The sequence below is a fragment of the Prionailurus bengalensis genome, chromosome C1 (genome assembly GCF_016509475.1).
Source record: "Prionailurus bengalensis isolate Pbe53 chromosome C1, Fcat_Pben_1.1_paternal_pri, whole genome shotgun sequence".
Lineage (NCBI taxonomy): Eukaryota > Metazoa > Chordata > Mammalia > Carnivora > Felidae > Prionailurus > Prionailurus bengalensis.
The window spans coordinates 58,238,150-58,255,062 of NC_057345.1; the positions used below are offsets into that span (position 1 = coordinate 58,238,150).

At 36.3% G+C, this 16,913-nt stretch overlaps 1 protein-coding gene and 1 non-coding gene across 4 annotated transcripts in view; one reads left to right on the forward strand and one right to left on the reverse strand.

Moving 5' to 3' along the window:
• Positions 1 to 16,582, forward strand: part of LRRC7 (leucine rich repeat containing 7) — a 553,650-nt gene extending 537,068 nt beyond the window's left edge. For all 3 annotated transcript variants that reach the window (XM_043575239.1, XM_043575241.1, XM_043575240.1), the window contains one exon: positions 15,419 to 16,582. In XM_043575239.1, coding sequence (XP_043431174.1) covers positions 15,419 to 15,526 — 108 coding nt within the window. In that variant the 3' untranslated portion in view covers positions 15,527 to 16,582. The remainder of the gene's footprint in view (positions 1 to 15,418) is intronic.
• On the reverse strand, positions 12,216 to 12,345 carry LOC122482364. Its single transcript, XR_006297149.1, has one exon. It is a non-coding gene; the product is annotated as a small nucleolar RNA SNORA51 (small nucleolar RNA).
• Positions 16,583 to 16,913: the final 331 nt, after the last annotated feature.

Consider the following 16,913-nt stretch of genomic DNA (forward strand, 5'->3'; position numbering starts at 1 on the left):
GTGCAGAACCCGACGTGGGACTCGAACTCACCAACTGTGAGATCTTGACCTGAGCAGAGATCAAAAGTCAGATGCTTAACCAATTGCGCCACGCAGGTACCCCAGAAATATTTTTTTTAATGTTTACTTATTTTTGAGAGAGAGCTTGAGTGAGGGAGGAGCAGAGAGAGAGGGAGATGGGATCCAAAGCAGGCTCCGCGCTGAAAGCACAGAGCCTGATGAAGAGCTCGAACTCACAAACCTTGATATCATGACCTGAGCTGAAGTTGGGTGCTTAACTGAGTGAGCCAACCAGGTCCCTGCTCAGAAATATTTTAAACTAACTAGCAGGATCATGAAAACTCAAGTTTTCAAAAAATCATAGTTCTCTGAAAAGACTATGGGTTGCTCCGACCTGTAGCATTGTCACAGTAGAAACAGCATCCAACAGGTTTGAGTCCAGTCCATGCAGGCAGAAGACCAAGCCAGCAGTTGATCTCTAGAGTTAAAATATTGAAACAAAATAGACACATAAAATAATCTAAATTTATTTTTGCCATTTTGTTCTGTAAGTTCTATATTTTTGGATTTCCTAACTAGCCCTTTGACCTTAAGCATTTTATATCATGTCTATGGGACTCACAACTATGTGTAGAATGAACTGTGGTTTATGTTATATCTAAGGTCCTCTCAGCTTAAATATTCAACTCTTCAATGATTTTATAAATTTCAATGGAAAACAGTCAAGAATAAATTAACAATGTAATTTCCTAACACTTGGTAAGTGCTACTGTTTAGCAAAGGAAAGGGCTAGTTTTGTTTTGTTTTGTTTTTTCTCTACTGAATTTCAAACAATTATTTTGAATATCTGAGCCTGAAAAAAAGGTAGGCAGTTAATCTCAGATCTCTGATCTTTGGAATGCCAGGCTGCTTAGAGAAGTCTCCCATAACTTGAGATAAGGCGAAGAGTTGTCTTCATTCATGACAGAGGTAACAAAAGAAAGATTTTTCTCTCTGGATTTAGGAGAATCCAGATATAACGCATAATATATGTTTATGTTACATGCTAAAATGTTACATATCCATATATCTATAGGTAGGTGAGAGATGATGGTAGATAGATGGATAATCAGTATAGATGAATACAGATATACTGAATAAGGGAAATGAGAAATCAGTTAGTGTCTAGTCTCAGGGTTAGAATACTCTTTTTTAGCTGTGCAATTCTAGAAGGCTTATATGTAGGAACATGGGAGTTTAGTATTTCTAGTCCTTAAGAGGTATACAGCAACAGCAAAGTGCACTAAGGAATAATTTCCTAATGCAAGAAGTAGGAAGGAATCATAAACCCAATCTGTTAAAAGCCAAAAATCTGCAGAAGAGCTGCACCCGGGTTAGCTCTTCTCTCCACAAATGACTATGAAAGATTAACATTTTATTTTTTGCTTTGGAACTCATTTGTATCAAGTACAATAAAATCAAAATTCATTTTCAGCAAAAGAAAAATGCACATAGACCTTAATCAAATTAATTACTATATTCACAGTTCTACTCATACTAGTTAAAAAGCAGACGTGGGTTATACTTTCAGAAAGAAATAGGAGGATCTTTGCTCCTTACTGGAGCAAATTTATTTACAAGCCTTGTTACCAATGTAACAGCCTAGAAAATCAAGGTAAAAGGAACAAAGAAATAAACAAAAATCAACAAATGAGCTCCCTAAGTGATGGGAGTTATTGGGTTTGATCTAACCCAATAGCAAATAACAAAAGAGATATTAAGTAGCAAAAAAGATATACCTTTCCTAAATCTCCACCAAACCCCAAATTTATTATATAAGAGCTGTCCCTTTCTTTGTCTAGAACTTATTTTACCCACTATTCTCTTCTTACTCTGCTATGGGATCAGGAACATGTCATAGGAATTACATGAAGAGGTCTGCATTAGAGGATGATCTTAATTAAAATATATTTGCATGATGTTTCCGACATTTCACTGTTCATTTTCCCAGAATAAATACACTATAATTAATGAGCATATTCAAATGACCTACTGTGTTTAGTGAGTCATGTTGCTTTATGACCCTGTTAGATGAGAAGCTAGCGCCATGCTGGGAGACTTGAACCCTCCCAACCTCATCTTCCTACATAAAGTCAAATCCTACAGGAGTGAGAGAGAACAATAAAAGCACATTCATCACAAAAATATTATTAGATTGAACCATGTGAATTTGCCAATATTTGACCATTTTTGGAAGTAGTGATTTTGTTGGTTTAAAATCATAGTTTCTGGGGCGCCTGGGTGGCGCAGTCGGTTAAGCGTCCGACTTCAGCCAGGTCACGATCTCACGGTCCGTGAGTTCGAGCCCCGCGTCGGGCTCTGGGCTGATGGCTCAGAGCCTGGAGCCTGTTTCCGATTCTGTGTCTCCCTCTCTCTCTGCCCCTCCCCCGTTCATGCTCTGTCTCTCTCTGTCCCCAAAATAAATAAAAAAAAAAAACGTTGAAAAAAAAAGAAACTTCCCTGGGGAAGCTATTGTTAAAATCATAGTTTCTTTTTTTTGTAACGTTCTTTCCAGTTAAAAAAAATTTCAATCTAACTTATTATACATTTTAAATGTAAAATATGTTAAAATGTAGAAAATGTAGGGGTCTCTGGGTGGCTCAGTTGGTTAAGCATCCAACTTTGGCTCAGGTCATGACCTCGCGGTTTGTGGGTTAGAGACCCACGTTGGGCTCTGTGCTGCTCAGAGCCTGAAGCCTGCCTCGGATTCTGTGTCTCCCTCTCTCTCCGCTCCTCCCCTGTTTGTGCTCTGTTTCTCTCTCTCTCTTTCTCTCTCTCTCTCTCTCTCTCTCTCAAAAATAAATTAAAACATTAAAAAATTTTTAACTATAGAAAATCTATTAATTATAGTTATTCTGTTGAAAAATGAATAGACTAGAGAAAATAATATATTGTACTTGATAGTTAACATGGCTCACAGTTATAGCATAATGCTCATTTAAGTAAGTATATTGTATATTATATTACATATTATATTTATAAGTATAATATTCTACTATATGACTGTAGTCAAAATATTCTCTTCATTTGTCTGTCCACCCCTAGTCCACACACAAGTGCCTAACTTTGGCAGGAGAAAAGAAATTAAATGATTTATAAATACTTATTAATGACATCCAAATTTTACCAGTCATCAAAACAGATTTTTCTCATATAAGGTATACTAATATGATACATAATTGCAGATTATTTCATACTCTCTTCTACCTTACCATAATTTTAAGAGTTTCCCAAAATATATTCCTGGTCTATGGCTATATCTCTAAGATACCAAAATAAAATAATCAAAAGATATGATAATTCAAAAAAATAAGATATTTCCCCCTTGTTTTCTAGTCATAAGAAACTCTGGTTGTACAATTCATATAGACAATTCAAGAACCCACTCTCAACAAACAAGTCTATCAAGTTTCAGCTAGCTGTCAGTAGGTTGTTTGACTTGGAGTGTCTTATCAAGAGAATTTACTCTTGACTGAGCAGGAGTTGGGTGCCTTGGATGGCTCAGTCAGTTAAGCATCTGACCTCACAGTTCATGAGATGGAGCTCCGCATCAGGCTCTGTGCTAGAAGCATGGAGCTCGCGTGGGATTCTCTCTCTCTCTCTCTCTCTCTCTCTCTCTCAAAAAAAAAAAAATAGAGAGAGAGAAAGAGAGTGATCAGGAGTTACCCCAAGCTTAACAGGGAGGAGAAAGGAGTATAAGTAGCAGGAGGAATAGCTGTGGGCTAGCCTGGCAACACTGTTAAGGAGAAGAGGTGAGAGACTCAATTCAGAATGAGTAAGTGTGGAGTTCAAAGAGAGAATACTGGAGAGAGAAATTGCAGGCTTAAAGAAAGAAAATCCTAGAATTTTAAGATTTTGTACTGAGTTGGAGAACTGAAACACGAAGGGGGCTTAGAATGGGGAGGAGGTGGTGAGATACAGCTTTCAAGGCTCAGAATGTGAGAAAAAAAGTTTAGACTTCCCAAAAGTCTAAATGAAATGTCCACAGATGCCTGAATCTGTCATATACAGATATATAGTGTTGTATCTGTATCTGACCACCGGATCAAACCTTCCTTGTCTGAATGGAAGTTTTATACATCTTTGAATGACCAGTAGGTGTGGTTAGCTGCTAACAGTGTTATCTTACTTAGCTTAGCATATTTCTTCAACAACCTCAAAACAAAGTGCTTCTGAGAAGCCATAATTAATGTCACAAAGCCCATGCACTAAATATCATGCCTTTTACTCATAAGACCCGATTTCATACTTGGATACTTGGAATCTTTTGCCTACCTTTCCAGACCACCAAGGAGAAACCCTCTGGATCCAGGCACATCGTCAGAAGCAGGAAGTCATAGCTGACAGCTTCACTGTGCAGGAAGGGAGAGAAACTTCTTTTATTTTTTTTTTTTTCACTATATGAAATTTATTGTCAAATTGGTTTCCATACAACACCCAGTGCTCACCCCAAAAGGTGCCCTCCTCAATACCCATCCCCCACCCTCCCCTCCCTCCCACCCCCCATCAACCCTCAGTTTGTTCTCAGTTTTTAAGAGTCTCTTATGCTTTGGCTCTCTCTCCCACTCTAACCTCTTTTTTTTTTTTCTTCCCCTCCCCCATGGGTTTCTGTTAAGTTTCTCAGGATCCACATAAGAGTGAAACCATATGGTATCTGTCTTTCTCTGTATGGCTTATTTCACTTAGCATCACACTCTCCAGTTCCATCCACGTTGCTACAAAGGGCCATATTTCATTCGTCGAGAAACTTATTTTAAAAGACAGAGACAAAATTCAAAAAGTACAGCAGGGTTGTTAAGTATAGACTATAAGGTGTTTCCCAATGGCATCCCTTAAATTATCTGAGCCACCTCAGATTCTATCCCTTGCTTCAGTATTTCACAATGTATTAAGCATTTCAGACCCTGAAAAATCTTTCAGACTTATATTTCCCAACATATTTAACCATACATCCCTCTTAATAACAACATCAATTAACTACCTCCACAGAACACACTTTAGGAAATGTTTCTTATAGAAGCATCTAACTGGACCCACAGCTTTATCCCACAGAGAGTTCATGTTCATAATTATCATCATGAGTCATTCAGAATGGGTTAGAGTATATTCATGTCTCTGAATTTTTAAATTTCTCCCAAAAAGGCTACAAAAAGTAGAGTGAGAAATTTTCATTATGGTTAAAAGGAAGTATGAGACTCAAAAAAAAAATAAATTTAAGGTAGTTGGAAATTTCACTAAAGCATTTCCCAGCAAGGTCAAATGAGTTAATGCTTTTCTTTATGATTTTATTTGGTGGTTGAAAATCAAAAACATAAGAGAGGCTGGAGGGAAAGGTGGGGGAGGGGGTCAGTAATCATGTCATGTCATTCTTAGTGTTTAGAGAAACTATTGCTTATAATGATGTGATACATTCAAAGAATAAGATTTTTTGATACAATTTGATTAGAAGACAACAAAAACTTATTTTCAAAATTGTTTATGATTTTATATGCCAGAGTTTCACTCCATATCTCATTCCATTTATGAAGTTCAGTACAGTCAGCTAATAAAAGGTTGAGTAAATACTTATTGCACATCAAAAAAATAAGAGATAAGGAAAACAGGTAAACCAACAAAAACAAGTTAAGCTCATTAGTCTGCCTTTAACTTCCATAATTTGGCTTAAATAAAAATAACAATTAAGTACCTCTATTGTATCTTTTATATCACAAGACAACCCTGCAAGGTATCTACTGTTGACAGAGGTTAAATAACTTATTTGACCTTCTTCCATTATACAATACTGGCTTTACTGCAACAAATTTTACTGATAGCATCATATTCATCACATTTGCTATTTATATATTTGGAAAATATGTGTTAAACGCCCACTGTGTACAAAGTATTTTGCCAAGCAATGTGAACAATGTAATAAAGAATGTAACTAAGTCCCTGGCTTCATACAACCTAGCCCAGGAAGCAGACATGCCCAAAATTACCTGAGCAGAAAACGAAGAAGGAAGAGAGGATAGATAGAAGGGGACTTTAAACATTTAATAAAATCAGCTCCCAGTCTGTCTTCTTTTAAGAGAAAATGTTTTACCAAATGGAAACCAACATGGCTACAATGAGCCCCTGAAAATGAGAAGTTGATTTTGCAGTTCGGTTCACTTCACAGTTTCTATTTCTTTTAAAATAAATAACATCTATCTTATCAGGGAACTGCTCTGCAAACCAAGGTAGGGAACCCATTTGTTAGAGATGCTCATTTAAGATGTTTGATAAGAAGAAAACAGCATTCTAAAATCAGATAAATAAGTAAATGTCTTCAAGATGACTACTATCAGTTCCATGCCCAAATTTTTTAAACTTTTTTTTGTTAAAAAATTTTCTTAAGTTTATTTATTTATTTTGAGGGGGAGGGGGCAGAATCCCAAGTAGGCTCCACACTGTCAGCACAGAACCCAATGCAGGCTTGAACTCAAATACCATGAGATCATGAGCTGAGCCGAAATCAATAGTAGACACTTAACCAACTGAGCCACCCAGGTGCCCTCCATGCCCAAATTTGTAAACCAAAAATTGACAAAGTATTTAGTTTAGTTGAGTCTATTCTATCTTAACATGTCTTTTTTGAGCCTGAATTCATGAAATATTCAAGCAGCAATACATGTGTGCACTTCAGATAGAAGAGAAATTCTTATCTATGTTTTATTCTATAAAGAGTTTTTAATACTAAAGTAAAAGCCATTAAGACTTCAGACTTCTCACATTTAAAAAGCTCTGTGTAAACTTTTCATAGGAACTCTCCCAGAATTTAGGATCTATAGTTCAGATTTTTGATAGAAAGGAAAAGTTTCCAAATGACTTGGCATAAAGTCAGTGTAGTATTGATTATGCAGTATATTCAATTCCAAATATATGCCAATATTTAATGAGAGCACTCTATCAGATTAAAATTTTGAAATGAGAATTAATTCCAGGTAGCTAATGTGAAACATAATTATAATTATATAAGATTTCTACTGTTTCTCATAATGTCTGGCTGTCAGGATTAAACACCATGAAGGCTTGCCCTTATAACTCTAATATGGTTGCTGTATTTTTTTTTTAAGTTTTCCCTCATTCCAAGAGCCTAGGCATTCAAAGATATTAATGTACTAATGTATATCTACTATACGAAATACATGCATATGGGGTGACTGGGTGGCTCAGTCTGTTAAGCATTCGACTTTGGCTCAGGTCATGATCTCGCGGTTTCCAAGTTCAAACCCCATGTTGGGCTCTGTGCTGACAGCTCAGAGCCTGGAGCCTGCTTCAGATTCTGTGTCTCCCTCTCTCTCTGCCCCTCCCATGCTCACACTTGTCTCTCTGTCTCTCTCTGTCTCTCTCTCTCTCTCTCCAAAATAAACATTAAAAAAAAATTTAATTAAAACTGCATCTATGCTGACCCTTTAAATATTTGTCCTTGAAGGTGAGTTTCAATCAACAAAACTCACACATCTGAGTCTCTAATTCCATTTCTTTTTTGTATCCTAAAAGAGTCATGCTGTCCGTCTTATTGGATAATACCACCTACCTTTCAGCCAAGACTCCTTCGCAATTAGTTTTTAAATTTAAAGCTTTGAATAATAAGGGTACAACAAAATTCCTGAATCTTGAATTACAGAATCCTCTGTAGAAGTTCTATAGTATAAACATCCATAATTTATCCATTTAACAAAGCATTTACCAGAAGGAAATCAAAGATAGATCTTGGAAGGAAAAAAAGGATGAAATCCAGAAACCAAGTATGTTTTATAGTAAATTGATTACCATAATTGCAAAGCTCTACTTTTTGTTGTTATTGTAAATATTGTTTTTCATTAACCCTCCATCTTTCCATATCTAAATCATGCAAAAGGGCAATTAAAAATCATTTTATGGCACAGATATCAAATGGAATTTTTAAAAGGTAGGATATCTTCTGGAAACAATATAAAGATTATACAGTAAAATGTTCCTTTATACTTTCAAATCGGCTAAAGCCAGAAATCCATTAGCCATATATTCTGGAAGCATAAAATTTTCAGAGTATCTTTTCATTCCTAAATTTTTTTTATTAACTTCATTTTAACTTAATAAGCCATTTCATTTATTTCTCATTTTTTCATTAAATTGCTATTTCCTCTAAAATGCACACATTTTATTATAATCCACAATAGACACTGTGTTTATATAAACATGTATGTGGCCAAATGTGGCAATGTATTTTAAAATTTTATTAATTTAGCTGGGGCACTTGGGTGGCTCAGTCAGTTAAGCATCCAACTCTGAATTTCAGCTCAGGTCATGATCCAGTCAGAGTTTCCTCTGGCTTCGCCCTGCCCAGGCATAGTTCACCATCTTTCGGGTCCTAACACGTGCGCTCATGCTCCACCTCCCCCGCGTGGCGGGCGAGACGGACCAGTGATGTGCCCTCGGCTTGTAGGTTAGAGCCCCACATCGGGCTCCACACTGGCAGCACAGAGCCTGCTTGGGATTCTTTCTCTCCTTCTCTCTGCCCCTCCCGCACTTATGCACACATGCTCTCTCTCTCTCTCTCTCTCTCGCTCTCTCTCTCTCAAAATAAATAAATAAACATTAAAATTTCTCTAATAAATAAAAATTTCATTAATTTAACATATAGTCTTCCAACCATCTTTTGCATTTCCATTATATATAGCCAAATTATGAAATGCACAAATGTCGGTTATATGCATCACTTTCAAAGCATCATTGGATTTATACCTTGCAATTAATATTGCATAGTACTGTCCTTTATTTCCTCAGCTCTTTTTCTAGTCAGACACATAAGACAACCATAAGTATTCAAACCCCTCTTCCAACCCTTTCCATCATTGTATCCCCCAGCATCAGGTCTAACATAATGTTCCATATCAAGAAATGGTTCAATTAATATTAAATATTGAATTCATGTAATGAACCTAAAACAGTCATTACCAACCTCACAACATCCAATGGGACGAATTATGCCAAGATGCAGAGTTGACATCTGTGACATAAATTCCCACCTAGTCACTAGCACTCTGAGCTTGGATATTTCATGTACTGTCTCCGATCCTCCTCACATTTTCATCTTAAAAAAAAATTAAGGTTAACTAACAAGAAAAAAGAAAAGTTCCTCTGACATTTTGTCCTTCTATTTGTGACTCCATGAAAATTCAAGAAAATAATAGTGACGTAGTATTAATAGTAGTAGCTAACATTTGATTGATTTATAGTTTGCCAGGCCTAAGCACCTGACATATATTAACTCATTTAATCTTTAGTGAACTTTCTCAAATAATGTGCTTTCTGATCTTTCAGAGTCCTCCCGGTATTTTGAAGCCATTCCCAGGCAGTCCTTAGTTGTGGCATTTTGAACAGTCCTCTTGAGGTTCACCAAAGCTTGGGTTTTAGATCCAAAACATGTCTGGGTACTAAAATTGCATGTAGAGTCCTAGTGTTTATTTCACTTGGTGATCTAAGTTATCAATCTGCTTATTTCCTTCTGGAAAATCAGCCCTGTATTTGAGTTTCCAACTACATAACTCTCATTTTTCACTTACAAAGCGTGAAAACAAAAAGCTGATATTTAAAGTGATATTAAAAGCTCATTTATACATGGGATCTTTCTAGCCTTGAATTAGAACCCGGACTGTGATTCGGAACATCTTGAAGCCTGTTTTTTGGAAACAGACCCAGATACAAGGCCAGACTTCATCTAGCTATTCCTTTTCCCTGCTTTTTTACTCTGCTGCAGAAAACTAGGGTTCACTGGGGCCACTGGAAAAGATTTTACTTTCTTGGATTTCCTGCTACTTTATGAGAACAGTACTTTGATCCCCCTTCATGACAACTCTTCCCAGTTATTCTCCTCCCGGGAGCTCTCAGGAACCCAGCTTTCCTATTCTCTCCCCTTCGTGCATCGGTCCCATGGGAATCTCTGTTCTATAGTTCTGCCATCCCTGGGCAGGAAGGATTAGGCTCTGCTTTACCTTCCCCGTCCTTAATTCAGACAGGTTTTCTTTTCTTTTTTTTTTTTTTAATTTTTTTCAACGTTTATTTATTTTTGGGACAGAGAGAGACAGAGCATGAACGGGGGAGGGAGGGGCAGAGAGAGAGGGAGACACAGAATCGGAAACAGGCTCCAGGCTCTGAGCCATCAGCCCAGAGCCTGACGCGGGGCTCGAACTCACGGACCGCGAGATCGTGACCTGGCTGAAGTCGGACACTTAACCGACTGCGCCACCCAGGCGCCCCTCAGACAGGTTTTCTTAGATGCCAAGGTCAACAGCAAACACTATCTCTCAGCTCTGCTCTCCATGTCCCAAGCTGCAGCCCCCTCATACTCCCCTGGTTAGATTTTCCTTCTTTCACGGTGTTCCCTTTTAAACTTATTTTCTGATAAATCTCTCAGCCTTCCATGTGGTGAATACCAAACTGCAGTAAAACCTAACCTCTGTTGCTAATACTGCCATTCCGACCTCCTTCCTGAACTCTACTCTTTTGTTTCTAAATGTATGATCAATGTTTCCCTTGCACACATTGCCATGGCCTCAAACTCCATTTTCATTTCCATTTTTCATTAATTGTATCACAGTTTGATTCTTATTTCTTATACCCATGTTCAATGAGATGCCAAATTTATAGATTTTACCCTAAAATTTTTCTCCTTTTTTAATCCATTTCCCCTCAAGTTTCCTGGCACTGTCCTAGCAGATAGCCTGACTTAGTCTTTCCACTTTTGAGAGCGAAAGCTCACATATGGCTACAAGAACCCAATTAAGCCAGAGTTAATACTATAATAAGAATGAGAGATTCAGCATTTCTGGAGATGCTAATTTAGGATTAAATGTTATTTCTACCAGTATTTTTAGAATGAATTAAGTTAATCCTGATAGGAATCTGAATGAGAAGTTAGGTTTTGCAGTGAAGAACAAAATTATGTCAGGAGGTGATATAGCAATAATTTCAAGGGGAAAATGTTCATTATTTTAGCATAATCAGTGAAATGCCAGCTCAAATCGATGGAAGCAATTGTAGTCTTATTATTTCAGTGAAGTATTGAGAGGAATAATGAGAAGAAATATTATGGTATCAGATTATTCAGCCCTGGCTATGTGGCCTCAGTCACTTAGCTGGTCTCTCTGAGATATAACTCTTTCATTTATAAAATAACAGGATTAGCTTAGATCATGCTTGCTCTCACTCTCACGTTTTCTCTCTCTCATTCCCTCTCTCTGTCTCTCCAGAAAAGTTCTGTTTAAATGTTTCACATACTGAACTATCTCTCTTCATTTTGAAGAAAGGAATCTATGAACTAACCCCACATCCTATCAAGCCCCTCCACATTAGTTTAATCTTATGGTTGCTTCTTATGCTAAAGCCTAAGATCTCAACTCACTGGTATTTTTATTTTTAAATTCTCATTAAAATGATTACATACCTGGATCATATAAAAACTCTTTTCCCTGCATCGATTGTTGAAAAATTTACTTGAAAGAGCCAATTGTTCACGTGTCTAAGGCTGGAGAGAACCCCAGCCTTGAGACAAAACATTGATTGTGGCCCTTCACTAATCACATTCCTGCCAGATGTGACTACCAGGGAAACTTCTTATGTACCTCAGAGAAACAACTTCTCTGGAAATTTAACCTCTCTCTTTTCCTTCCACTGAGCTACGCTAGTACTTTATTTATCTCTTCTGATATTAATTCAATTCAGCAACTGCTGAGTCCTTACTACAGGTAAGGCATTTTCTACATTGTTTTTAGTTGTGTCCATGGCTAATTTCCCCTTCCATATAGTCACCTCTTTGATGGGAGTGTCCCCGTCTCATCTCTTTCTTACTTCCTATCCCCAGTGCCAAGCACAATGCCTTGGGCACAGTTAACACGTAAAGATTTATGTTTGATTGAAAAAATGGTGGAAACAGAGCAACCTTTTTTGAAGAACTTTTGATAAAAGTATCACTAAAAATGAACAGCTATGATTAATTTGCTATCTGGGTTCTGTGTCACTTATGCCCTTAAAATTGGTATTATTTTTTTTTGAAGAGCCAACCACAATCCCTCCCTGCCCAGTTGCTATGTCTCAAAGCTACAGCCTCAGCTCTCTCCATTTCTATTCTTTGCCTGGAGAACAGGGAACAAGTCAGATTCAAAACCTCAACTCCATGTCCCCCCATTCCCAACACAGATGAGGCAAAGCACTGGGCTGGGGTGTATATGGGTGGATTTACTCTGCCTCTTCTTTCTGTACAGTCAGTATAAGAATACAGCTTGTGGTAAGCACCAGGAGGCTCAAAATTGACATTATTTTGAGACTAGTAGTTGCTAAAACCAGGAATGGTGAAGTCTAATGGTGGACAATATACCATTGATGGCCTCCAAATCCCAAAACATTCCTTTTCCCTGAAACACCAAGATATTTAAATTTCAAACAATGCTCTGAAAATTCTTGGTGGGTTTGAGTTCATTCCAATTCCAGGTTCTGAGTCTTCTGATAGAGGAAATCTGAGCACTCACAAAGTTATTAACAATATTTAACATTCAAGGACTCCATGGTTAAAGTTAAATTTAGAAGCACTTGGCTGGCTCATTCCGTAGAACATGTGATTCTTGACCTGAGGGTTGTGAGTTCCAACCCCATATTGGACATGGAGCTTACTTAAGATAAGTAAGTAAATAAGTAAATAAAGTTAAATTTATTTCACAATTAAGGCATGCCTTTTGGTCAAACTGAAGCATTAAGGTAGTTAGATTATTCCTCAAAAATAAACATACCTTTCACCCAAGTTTGCTATTATTCCTCATGTCAGATACAGATTGAGAATAAAAAGAATGTACCATATGCTGTGCTCTCTCTATTCCACATCACCGTCTAACCAGAAATAACATCACACAGAACCCAGTTGTCTGCTTTTAACTATAACTTAAAGCAAGAAATTTGGGCTGTGTAACAAACCCAAAGTTCTACCCAATTACTGTTTCCTGCCACTGCAACAGCCAATGCCAACCTTGATAGGCATTTCAATTAACTAAATGTTATTATACATATTAAAGGAGATATAGATAGATGATAGGTACAGATATATATACATATATATATATATATATATATACATACAGAGAGAGAGAGAGAGATGAAAAGAGTAAGGAAAAAGAGAATGAGGGAAGGAAGGAGGGAGGGAGAGAGAGGGAGATTCTTTAATTCAAAATAAATTTAAACTTCTAGTTATATGGGTTTTCATGGGTTTACTTTTTTGTGTCCTAGTATTTTCCTTACTTGTTAGATGTACTTTGGTTTAAAAAATGCAATATTTGGGGCGCCTGGGTGGCGCAGTCGGTTAAGCGTCCGACTTCAGCCAGGTCACAATCTCGCGGTCCGTGAGTTCAAGCCCCGCGTCAGGCTCTGGGCTGATGGCTCAGAGCCTGGAGCCTGTTTCCGATTCTGTGTCTCCCTCTCTCTCTGCCCCTCCCTCCCCCGTTCATGCTCTGTCTCTCTCTGTCCCAAAAATAAATAAAAAAAAAAAAGTTGAAAAAAAAATTTTTTTTAAAAATGCAATATTTTAGGACTTTCTTTTTTATCACATCATTGGCCAACCAATTTTAACAAACTAGTGATAACATATATTGTGTCCCACGATTTTTATCTATGATATAAAGACTATCCAGTAATGCTAGAAAGCTGCTGTTTTCAATCTTATTTATTTGTTATTTATTTATTTTGAGAGGGAGAGAGAGAAGATGAGCAGGGAGAGGCAGAGAGAGAGAGGAGAAAGAGAATCCCAAGCAGGCTCCCTGCTGTCAGCGCAGAGCCAACATGGGGCTCCATTTAAGAACTGTGAGATAGATATAACCTGAGCTGAAATCAAAAGTGGGAGGCTTACCCAACTGAGCCATCCAGGTACCCCCTACTCTTATAAATTTTAAAAAGTCAAAATCAGTGAAATATCTTGAGTGGTTATGTGAAATATTAATCATATTTTAAGAAAGCATTTAAAAAATAAAACAAAAAAGGCAATGGATTCCCAAAATTAGTTTCAGCAAATTGAAAAACTCAACCAATTAACTGGCTCTATTGTCCATACTTTGCCAAGTAGTCAATTTGGCTGACTCTTCCAAATCAGTGGCGTCCCAGCCTATAAGGAAAACAGTTACATAATTGTTGCCTATTAAGTTTCCAAGATTTATTCCTACCAAATTCCAGTAAGATTGGGTTTTATTTTTTCCGTCATGACAGTGAAGGTTTATGGGATCCACTTTTGTATATATTAATAATAAAAATCATTCCAATCAAGAGAATCTGTAATTTAATGTAGAGAAGAAAAATTAAAAAAAAGAAAAAAGAACCATGAGCAGTCACTACAGAAAATTTTTGAAATGTTAAATAATAGTTGGAATCCCAAAATTGAAACCTTAGGCTAATTATGTTTACAGTGGACTTGGGGGGCAGCCTGGGTGGCTCAGTAAGTTAAGCGTCTGACTCTTGATTTCGACTTAGGTCATGATCTCAGCATTCAGAGGATAGAGCCCCACATTGGGCTACACACTGACAGTGTGGAGCCCCTGCTTGGGATTCTGTCTCTCCCTCTCTCTGCCCCTCCCCCACTCTTGCACACTCCTTCAAAATAAATAAATAAACTTTCAAAAATGGATTTTGAATGCATAGATTGATGATTCTTAACTAGAAGATGGCAAGCATCTTCACTGTTACTAATGTCAATGTGCTTTACCTCTGAGGGATCGATCTCTTAGGTATATTAGATGGCATCCTTGAGAACCACTGGTATAAATAATGAATATACTTGCATTTAGCAATGGGAGAAATAAAAATGATCTCTTTCGTATAAAAATGCATAAACTAAGAACTTTTCAGTAAGGCAAAATAAGATTTAATAATACTATGAGTGCACAATCATGTGTGTCATGAGTGAAATATTCGACCTTGCCGATGGATTTATTCTATCAGAAATTAAATGGCAAGAAGGCAATGGTCCTGTGGGCACTTCCAAAACATCTCAACTAAGTTGCTGCGAAAAACAAGCAAATCAAAAGAACAACCACAGAACAAGTACCATATTTCAAACACATTTGGCTCTTATTCACCAGTGTATCTCCATGATTAGCAGAGTGGCCAGGACAGTCCCAGATAGGACATACCGGATGCTTCATAAATATATTTGTTGAATTAATAAAATGAGTCATACTGGATGAAATTAATTCATTGTTTCCATAGTTACAATTCTGTGGATTTTAAAAACTGATAACTTGTGGTTGCTCAATACTCCCTTGACTCTTATGATGAGAAACAATGGTGAAGAGACATACAAGTATCTTGCATTGATTGCCCTGTTTTATTTGTGTGTTTACAGGCAAATGGACATAGTTTTGTACATATGGAACATGAAAAAGCTGTATTACTACTGAAGAGTTTCCAGAACACAGTAGACCTAGTTATTCAACGTGAGCTTACTGTCTAAATATTTTTTATAAATAGTGAAGATACGTCTAGCCAGACCTAATGTTCAAAAAATAAATTTATACATAGAAACAAATTTTGCCAATTGCTGGACCAATGGCAAACATTAGTGCCAAATGTATAATACTATATGTTAGCACTGATCATCCTTAAAAATGTTAACTATATAAATATGATGTTCATGTGGTTATGTATTAGTTTTAATTGTCAGCCTCTGGCTGTGCATTGGTGCAGTTTTGTTTTTGTTTTTGGTTTGTTTTTTTAATCAAATAAGTTTCTTCTCGAAGTGGATTTCATATAATTTCAGAGCACGGAAGCACATACAAGCTCTTTACGAATTCTGCTCTCCATCAGAAACACTGCCTCAAAGTTGTATATGCCTTTATATAGAAAATACAAATATAAAGAATTGTAATTCCCATAAAATATTTCTAGCACAGGTATATGTTGGCATATATACAAAAAGAATATAGAGAAAAATAATATTTTCATAAACTAAACATCTCGGATTGAGAAAGAAACTATATCTTAAAATAAGACTTTACTATATTGAATCTTTTTCAATAAAAATTACATGATAATGCCTTATGAAAGTAACTGTACATATGGTATAAAGTGTTTATATTTGGTTCCATATTCATTTGCTAAATTCTCATAACACAGAGTGAAATATTTCATAAATTAGCCATTTATCTCTGGGACCTGAATAAAAATAGGACAAACTAATTTGTTCAATGCCTTTAGCTAATTACAATACACACAGAGTTAAGATACAGACTAAAGGTCATTATAGATAAATCTTTTTCACCACAAATTTAAGCAGTGAATGATGGGTGGCAGGAAAGATATTGCTTTATTTCTTTCAAATTTATGTTGATTATAAAATGTAGCCCCTGTGATTTCTTTACTTGTAAATGTGGAATTTATTTGTGTGTTGCTTTATCTAATTTGCTACTTTTAAATCATTTAAAATGAGTTTTGGAGATTGATAAAATTTATCATTAAGAAAGACTGTTGTTAGAAAGTTATGGTGGATGATTAAAAAACTTTAGTATTTAAATATGAAACTGCAAATATAATTTCTCAGAGCTGTGGTCTACCTGTAATATTAATTTCAGTGCCTGTTTTTGTGGGCAAAAATAGAGAAAATACTTTTTTTTCCAAAAAAGTTTCAAAGTATATAAAATCCTGAGTCTGTCTTACTGGAGAGAAAGACAAGCATAGTTAATATAGAATTAGTTATTTTTTACATTAGAATTGTTTTCCTCTATAAATGATCAAAATTCATTTTATAATCCTTTAAAAATATTTCTTTTATATATTAGTCATTAATTTGATTAAAATGTTCATTTGAAATTCCAGAATAATTTCCCAGAGTTGGTTGTATG